General features: G+C 25.4%; 1 protein-coding gene across 1 annotated transcript; it reads left to right on the top strand.

Moving 5' to 3' along the window:
• Positions 1-351: 351 nt before the first annotated feature.
• LOC112691266 (peptidyl-alpha-hydroxyglycine alpha-amidating lyase 1-like) lies at positions 352-8,905 on the top strand. Its single transcript, XM_025565427.1, has 9 exons — positions 352-655; positions 1,367-1,439; positions 2,583-2,832; positions 2,896-3,200; positions 4,405-4,602; positions 4,808-5,026; positions 5,092-5,187; positions 5,755-5,883; positions 8,624-8,905. Exons 1-9 carry the CDS (start codon positions 551-553, stop codon positions 8,800-8,802), a joined length of 1,554 nt encoding a protein of 517 aa, XP_025421212.1. The 5' UTR covers positions 352-550; the 3' UTR covers positions 8,803-8,905.
• Positions 8,906-10,054: the final 1,149 nt, after the last annotated feature.

Genomic DNA, 10,054 nt, shown 5'->3' on the forward strand with positions numbered 1-10,054 from the left:
AAGTGCATATTTTAGAGCTAAAAAGTCACATTTTTAGTGTTACAACTTTCGAGTCCTGGATATAAATAATAATAATAAATTATGATAAATTACCAATAATGTTTTTTGGGACCCACTGCACTGACAAATAAATCTTATGAGCAGTTTATTTAAATTATTTTACAAAGCGTACATTGGGCTCTCGGTTAAGTTAGTTCCCGGAATCCCTTGCCAATCCGCCACCAGCAATAAACCATAAAGCAGACGCATCACGTGATAGTCGTAAGAAAATGTTATTACGTCACCGTAACACCGGCAGATGGCGGTCGTGGCACTCGCGTTATCGATCTCACCCCGTGTCCCGCGACGGAGAACTATGATCAGTGGAGTCGGTGAACGCGCGCGGTGATAAGCGACTGGCGAACAGCTGCTGACTTGTGGATCGGCCGTTGCTGTCGTCCGAACATAAGACGCGACGAGGGACCAAAAGATATCCAACCGACGAGCTGGTGTGAACGTTGTCCGCTTGGACAGCCAGACAGATGTTGCAATCCGTTTGAACGACTACAAGATGGCAAGGCGGTCCTCAGCGCTTGCGGTATTGGCCCTGTTGTCGCGTTGCTGCTATTGCCGTGCGGCTGTTTCGAACGACCTGTCGCCATTGTCTCTGGATCGGGTGAGCGCGTCCCGTTCCGCAGAGTAACGTTACGCCAAATCGTCCGGTGTTGTACCCACAACGGTCGTTGTTGACTCCCTGGGTAGGGTCCATACTTATTTAGGTAGATGGCTGTCGTGCTAACATCTGCATACAGCCATCTGACCGACTCAATGTCACAATTGTGCTTTTACTTCGGTCAGCATCAGTTGTATGTTATAGTGGTGGTGGTGGTGCAACTCTAGGTTCTGATGAACATTCTCATAATATTATTTCACCCGTCAAGTGAACAGTTGTCCCATGGATATGATCACATTATTTCAATTTGTCCTTCGTTCAAAATACATTAGTGAACATTTTCCATTACCTACTGTCGTGTCCAATATCTTAAGTACATAACATACTGTTTTCTTAATTTTGAATTTTGTATCTAAATATTTCAGTAAATTTAAAAATATTTACTGAAATCCTGAAGAAGCTTAAGATTGATTACTGTAAACTAATGTATAATAAACTACTTGAATATCTACTTAATTTGTACAACATATTGTTATGTTAGAATTTTTACATTAGAATTTTAACATTTGTTATTTCCATGTCTAAAATATAAATTGAGATCATTTGAAAATTACCAAATTATAATTTTTAGAATATCAAATACTAAACAAAATACCTAGTCACACAAGAGTTGTTTTCCCAAATAATAACTAGAGCGTTTATTTTCATTTTTAGTTCTATGGACAAAACCAAGTGGATGATACAGATAACTCTGATAACTCTAATATTGATGTATTTAATCAATTTCGTAAGTACTTATCTATTAAAGAAACATTCAACAGGTATTCCACCATTGGTAGGCTAACTAAAGCTATAAAGTTTCCAGAATATCAATCTTGTTCAGTCTATTATTAAAATTATTTTAAAATAAACTATAATTTAGTACTTAGGAATGTTTTTAATTGATTAGTATTAATAAAAACATTTTGAAATTTAGTATTTTATATTAAATTCATGTTATACTCATAGAATAATTATTCTGATTTATCTACAATATCACTTATTATTAGGAAGCATTAAGCTATAGAGCTTACAAAGACATTTATACAAACTTATTTTTCTAATTGGAAGTATAGAAAATATTTTATTCCATTATACTGTATAGCTTAAAACACTGATTAAAGTTAATTTATATACAACCTTATTAAAAAGAAATAACTGAATCAGTAAATATTGTTCTGATTTGTTTAATTTAAATGAGGAGTTTGATAATTCTATATTTTTGTTATTTTTTTAAAATAATAATAAAAATCTAACTTCTTTATATTTTATAATAATTACATAATTATTTTATATTTATTTCAACTTAATACCTTTAGTCATAGGTTAAAACTGTGGAGAGGGGGCAGCAACTCCCCCTAATAATTTAACAGGGCAATGCCCTCTTTAGTTTTTTGTAAACTAATTAGAAAAATGTTATCGAAAATATATTTTAGATTTGTAAGAATTATTTTATTAAAAAATATATATATTTATACATATAATATAATTTACAATATTTTTTTTGAACTAATAACTATAAAAAAAAATAATGGATTAATCAAAATGTATTTGCTCAATGGTATTTTCTATATAATACATCATAATGAAGATTAAGTATATCTAGTTTTTAAATATACAGTATTTTAACATAAAATAAAGTTTTCACCCACCATATAAAATTCCCAAGTTATGTCCATGCCCTATGTTACTAATGGATCAAATAGTTTCTCACATTGTATGTTAAAACATACTAATGACTAATATAGTACATATCAGTATGCAATGTTTGATATGGTAAAATACAATAATTATTAGAATATAAATGTTTTTGCTAACTACATTATTGGTAGAATACCTCAAATATATTGTCTATATTTATTTTTTTTAATATCTCTTGTATTTTCAACAGATTTACATGAATCTTCTGAATGGCCTTTTCCAAATAAAATTGATAACAGTATAGGTCAAATATCTGGAGTATCTATTAGCAAAGACAATCTTGTGTATATTTTCCATAGAGGTAATCGAGAATGGAACCAATCCACTTTTCTGGAAAATGATGTTTACAGGGATAGATCTCAAGGACCAATATCTGGACATGCAGTTGTTATACTTGATCCAAGAAATGGCTCAGTTATCAAAAGATGGGGGAGCCACAGGTATAATGCTTGATTTTATTTTCAACTTCGGTTATTTTTTTGCTTATTTTTTTTTTTTTGCAGATTTTATATGCCTCATGGCATAACTGTGGATCATGAAAATAATGTTTGGCTTACTGATGTTGCTCTTCATCAAGTGTTTAAATTTGGCCCTAGTTTAGAAAGTAGTTCTGAAAATCTTTTAATGACATTGGGTACTGCATTTGAACCTGGAAATGATTTAAATAAGTTTTGTAAACCAACATCAGTGGCCGTTACAACTAATGGTGAATTTTATATAGCTGATGGATATTGCAACTCACGTATTGTTAAATTTTCTGCTGAAGGACGAATACTGTTGGAATGGGGCCGATCCACTAAAGTATCAGGTTGATAAATAATGGTAACTTTTTATTATGAACAGATGCAGCCATATTCTTTAAAACTAATAATGATTTTTGTAAAACACTTATTTAAAATTTAAAAAAACTGAAGTATTCATGTATATATATGTCCAAAAGAAAAAAAAACTATAGCAGTGAACATTTATAATGGAACTTGTCTAAATTAAATATATGTTCAGAGAAAAAATAAAAATAATAGCTATTTTTTTTAAATAATTAACCATTTATTTATATAATATCAAATTAATTAATACAATTAAATATAATTTAAGAATTTTATTTATCAAATGTATTGAATAAATGAAAATAAGAAAATTAAACGCATAAAATTATATTTTTTTGGATTTTAAATTTCATTTACTGATATATTAGTTTTTTATACTAAATTGTAATGTAAATATTATGATTGTTATTGAATATGTACTTATTTTATTAAAATTTAAATGCAATCATTAATTTTTATCAAATAACCAATATCAAATACACATATCTGATTTTTTTTTTAATTTATAATGAATAACTAATTTAACTTAAAATTGCAATTACAACTTTAAATTATGTAGTAGAAATAAGTAATAAATATCATGATTAATTTTATCTCTTACTAAATAATATAATTAAACTATGCAGTTATAATATTTTGGTTCAAAATGTTCTTAATTTAAAATTATTTTCACGTTTTCGGTTTAATAGCTTTCTTTAGTTAAGTTTTCTTTCATTTTCTATTTTTCCAGTAATAACTGTAGAACTATACTATTTAATATTGATCTTGAATTAGTTCTTTATTTAATTTAAATAAAAACTGATACATTTTACTATATGTACCAAGAAATTGCAAAACTGAATTATAAATATATAAAAATAATATAAATAATTAATTATAAATTATTTAGTTAATTTATATTTGTATGATAAATTTCTATACTTAGCTTTAAATTTTATTAATAAGTGGCATATTCAATTAAGACCGATAATTATATTTTTAATAGAACATTTATAAAGTAAAAATAACTGTATAAAATTCTTAAATTGGTACACAACCAAATGTTTGTAACAGATTTTTTCATATGAAAAGAATATAATTTTTTTTTCCTAATATGTATTAAAACTAAATATAAGGACTGCAAACTGTGAAAAAATAGTTTGTTTATTTATTAAATAATTTATTCTATTTTTTACCAAATTGTAGGAGATTTGCCTTTGCCTCCTTATCAACTATGGATTCCTCATGCATTGACATTAGCTGAAGATAAAGGTTTGATATGTGTGGCTGACCGTGAAAATGGCAGAGTATTATGTTTCGATATTAATAATGGAACCTTCAGATCTGAGATTAATACACATTTATTTCAACGTATTTTCAGTGTTGCTTATTCACCAATAGCTGGTATGCACATTTTAATAAATGATTAATAGTTTAATGGTTAAGATTAAGCATTATACACTTTATTATATCCTCAAGAAATGTTTATTTAAACAATAGTGAATTACAAAATATATCTTATTATTAATTTTTTATAAACTGGTTTTATACAAATAAATTCTTATAAAATACATCCCACTTAAAGTAAATGTATTATTTATATTTCTAGATGGTGTGTTTTATGTACTCAATGATAAGAATATGGATATTACAACTGAAATATTATCACAAGGAATTGTGATTAATGCTACATCATTAGAAGTTATTGGGCGATTTCATCCTAATGAAAATGAATTTGTAAGACCTCATGATATTGCTATTAGCCCTGATGGAACATCTGTTTATATTGTTGAACTCGTAAGATCTCATATACGAAAATTTGAGTTAGGTAAATAATACTAATAATTGATTATTAATTGGATTATCTTTGTTAATGCTATATTTATGTTTCAGACTTAGACATTCAAAACTTATACATAAATAAAAGTCTTACTCCACTTAATTTTTCAGAACATGAACTAAAGCTGTACAAATATAACATATTGAAAAGTAAGTTTTATACACGAGAACAATATTTTTATCCATCCATTTATTTATTTTCGTCCATCCATATAATATCTAAAAGATCAATATTAGTAACTTACATTTATTTTCATATGATAAATAAGTTTATTTGCAACTTTGTTTGATAATAAATAATAATACAATTAAAAATTAGTTTTTTTTTTCCCAATGGTCATAATAAACTAGGTATTAATATTTCAATACTATTATCTGTTTTTCTAATAAATGTATTCAATAAAATTGTAATTTCTATCAGTATTTAAAATATATATAAATATATAATGTGTTCTTATGGCAGAAAAAAATTTAATTAGTTAAAAATTTACATTATTTAATTATTTCTAACTCTAAGTTTTAAATTTCATTATAACAAACTGTCATGAAATTTTTAATAGAATCTACTTTCTGATTATTGTTAATATAAACAGATAAATATTTATAAATATTTGAAAATATATTAACATTTTTTCCTTTAAGTTAAATTGTGTAGAAATTATTTTAATTTAACTATAATTATTTTATTATTTTTATGTTACTGTGTCTAATTTTCAGATTGCCCTGGGCTGAGAGAAAATACAGGCAAACAAATTTTAGTAATTATGCTAATAATTGCTGTAGGTTTATTCTTTACCGCTGCCATATTTGTAACTATTGTAATATATGCTAGAACTAAATCAATGGGTCAGTATTAACTAGTAGTTTTAGTTTAATTAGTTATAATTCATTCATATTTAAAACTTACTATTTCATTATTATAAACTTTTATTACTTATATTATTTATACTTTGTTGTAATTTATTAACTATAAATCTTATTGAAAATTTCCTTTTAAATTTACAAACCAGAACTTTTATAATACTTTTTTATTTTACTGACAATTGAATATCAGTAGTTTAAAATTTAAATAAATAAAATAGTTAAATATGGCTTAGTTTGGATCAAAATTATTGCAAAACATGAAGTATAAATGTCAAAGTTAATATGCTATTTATTAACTAACACTTTATTAAAAATATCCATGTTTATAAAAGTTAACAAAATGTAAGTTATATTTTGTAATTTCTGAATTTATAATTAAAAATAAATAAACTTAGATTCTTTAAATAACTCTATTTTTATTGGGAAGCTATGTTTAATTTAATTTTTAAATGATTTTTCAAGTAATAAATCAAACTACTTTTATGTAAAATAATTTAAAAGTATTTTATGAATCAATAAATGTAGTTATTAAAAATAACTTTGTTAAAATATATATATATTTACCTAATATATTTTAATGCTACATGACTGTTAATAAAATATTTTATAATCATCTTAAATAAATAATCTAAAATATACTTGGGTAATATATTATACTTGGGTTAGTGCATACATTAAGAAAATAAAATAAAAATATTTTAAAGTACTTATTATGTATGTACATAATACCCAGTATTATTTTAAGTATAAACATACATATACTTCTTACTGAACTAGGTTATCACTTAATACTGATAAAGTGAATCAGTTTAATAAGATATAATATTCTTCTTATTTGATAACTGCAATTATAATATGTACAAAGCAAGATTTATTAGCTAGTTTTATAGTTATTTTTCATCTTGATTATAGCAAAAAAAAAAAAAATAATAATAATTTATTTAATTTTATTTTATTTAAGGATATTTTTTTATGTTGATCAAGGCATGTTTTTTTTTTTTTTTTTTTTTTGTAAATATTTAGCACTGATTTTTTAATACAGAATAGAATGTAGTGCCATCTTTAAGGTGGGAGGAGCAAGCAGTGGGACTGCACCAGGCCCTGTGCTTGTATAAAACTCCATAACTTATGTATTATAAATATTTTAACTAAAGAAAAATAATATAGTGCCAATTATTCATAGCTACAAATAATTTATACATTCTGTATTTTACACGCATGTACTTGTAAAATTCTTTATTGTCGATGACGGTTCAAAATATAGTTATAGTATATATTTAGTTATATAATAAAATAAATAAATATAAATTAATATGAATAATTAATAAATTAATATATATGGAGCCCCGAATCCATCGGGCACTGTTGACATGTTAAAATTATGCTTGTTTTGAATTACATACCGTAAATTTAATGATGAAAAATGTTAGAAATTATCTCTTTATTTTTTTATAAGATAATATGTTTTCTCAATAGGCAACTTTAATATATTCTTTCTAAGATTAATTATTCAATTTAATTTATAATGCAAATATCAATACATATTCGTTTGAAGTAATTTTTCTTAAATTTTAGACCTAATTTTACCATGAATTATTTTATCATTAAGTTGAGACTCAAGAATAAAGTTAATATTCTACATTTGATTTATATGTTCATGAGATATCATTTTTTATTAAAAATATTTATTGAGTAGGTACTTAGAAAATTTTATTTTAGCTATAGTTACAATAAAATGTATATAAGTATATAGTTGGTTTTTATAAAAAAATAATTCCAAAATACCTAAATTGAATACAATTTACTATTCATACAATTAGGAACATATGTGATTATAATTTGTCATTATAGTTTTAATATTCCAAAATTTTATTGCTGAAGTTATAAAATTTCTAGAAAAATTTTCCAATCATTTATGATACTCGATTTTCCTATCTGATAGATATATTGTTTATATTATTCCATTTCTCTGTTTTTATTTTGCTAATTTTGTAACACTTAGAGATTTTTTATTATTGTCAATTAATAATGTCAATATTTTTATTGATTGATGAAATAAATTATGCATTAAGCCCCTATGTTTTATATTTATGTATATTTTTATTCTAAAGGAGATTAATCGATAGTTTAAAATATTTAATTTTAAAATGTTCAAGGCTTGTAAGCAAATATAATATTTTATGCTATGCTTTATTTGGTCTAATGTTTTTTGTATTTTATACATTTAATTGTTTACCAAAAAATCGATAACTTCTCTAAAAAGAGTTTTTTTTTTTTTTTGATTTATTATGATTCAGTCTTGAACAGTTTTCTGTAAATACATCAACAGTGTAGTTGTGTATCCCGTTAAATCTTTTATACCAAACAAATAAGTTTAGAATTCGGTTCAAAGTAGTAAAACCAATGAGGATGAAGTAAAGTGCCCAAAACGTTTTAGACGTTGAACATTTGTAAACATATTTTAATCACTCACTTTATTATTTTATTATTCTTTTTATTTTGGTTTATTATTAGTAAAAGGTTTTTATTAAACTAACGTGTTTTGTACGACTTTTGAGATGAAAGGAATAAGTAGCCATCCGTAGGTTAACAATGTACAGGATTTACCAGAACGTTCCTTATAAATATTTTTATTTTTTTTATTGTATTTCCTATTACTATTTTTCCAATTCGATCTCGTTTCTTCCGGGTCTATTAAATGTTTGGTATAATATTGTTTCAGCTCACAGGAAAGATGTGACTTTCAGTCGCTGGCATCCTCGGACGTTAAATGCTGATGGATTTACATTGGGCAATATTTTCAACAAGAAACAACGAGCTGGTTTTGAGAAACTCGCAACTGTCGAGGTGAGTGAAGACGATGACGATGACGACGGCAATGATCTTACCGCGAGGGCTTGATATTATAATAATCTACAGTGTTAGTGGATAAAATTTATCGTTACACTATTATTGTTATTATTTATTTATTGTTAACAATATATTTTTTTGCCTGATTCGATAATTGTCGACTCTGTTGCGTTTGTATTAAAAAACTAATTAACATATTGACCACACCATGATACTTAAACAAACAACATCAAACTACTTAGATCTATTTATACTATCTGTATACCTGTAATATTATCGTTCCTATCATGATGTCATGACCAAATAAGCGTGAAAAATTTTATTTATAGTAGCATTAACGATTATCTTAATAAAAATATAAACCAAAGTTTTAAACGCAATGCATAATATTATATTTTTATTGGACTCATAATGGATCCATGACATAGTATATACTTTTTGTTTCCTTTTTGTTCCTCCTGTTTCTCTTTTTGCTTGTTTTACAGCGTACAATTATGTTAATTGACCTTTTTATCTGAGATCCATGTCATTAAAAAAAAGATATTACTTAGTTCTAAGAGCTAAGCTTTTATACCTACTGATCCATCCTCCTATACAGTAACTCTCTTGGGATACGCTTTTGTATCCTAATAACGTAAATAAATATATCATATATCCCTAAACCTTATCTGGACTGAATTTATTTGTAGACATAATATGTTTACCGCAGAATTACTCTTCATAGCTCAATTTTGTTTAATTGAAGATATAAACTAATGACGATCTCGGAAGGAATCGCTTAGACTATTAGAGATTTATCTGTTAAATTTAAATGAATGGCTAACTTGATTTTTACTTGATTTTTTAGGTACCTATACATAGTACATATACTAGTTAATCCATCGTAACGATCTAAAATAAATACTCTAACCTATTAGATAAAACTGGCAATATAAATATTAAATACGTATATAAATTATATTTTTTTTTATCTTAGTCCATTCTGTACAATAAGAAACTTAATTTACATTCTTATCATGAATTTATATTCGGTTACAGTTGGATCACGATCTCCAGGCCGCAAATATAATGGTGGCCTTCCGTTTTTGAGAACTTTTGGTAACTCATTTTATTTTACTCTGTAAAGTTCTGACTTTTGAAACTTCATTGTTAAATTGTGTTCGTACACATTCTTTTACGATTTTATTTTTAAAAAATATTGCTGTTTAATATGTATGATATACATTTTAAAACATTTTCGATAAAAATGTATGTCGTTTTTAATTATTATACTCGTAATGTTCGTAAAACTAAAATAAATAAT

This window comes from Sipha flava, unplaced genomic scaffold (assembly GCF_003268045.1).
Source record: "Sipha flava isolate LNK unplaced genomic scaffold, YSA_version1 587_pilon_pilon, whole genome shotgun sequence".
NCBI classification, from domain to species: domain Eukaryota; kingdom Metazoa; phylum Arthropoda; class Insecta; order Hemiptera; family Aphididae; genus Sipha; species Sipha flava.

Bases quoted from the DNA above. Each gene is read 5' to 3' on its own strand.
- LOC112691266 (XM_025565427.1), top strand. From the start codon at position 551: ATGGCAAGGCGGTCCTCAGCGCTTGCGGTATTGGCCCTGTTGTCGCGT. The intron at 3,201-4,404 runs GTTGATAAATAA...ACCAAATTGTAG, and splicing joins CCGATCCACTAAAGTATCAG to GAGATTTGCCTTTGCCTCCT. The intron at 5,188-5,754 runs GTAAGTTTTATA...TCTAATTTTCAG, and splicing joins CAAATATAACATATTGAAAA to ATTGCCCTGGGCTGAGAGAA.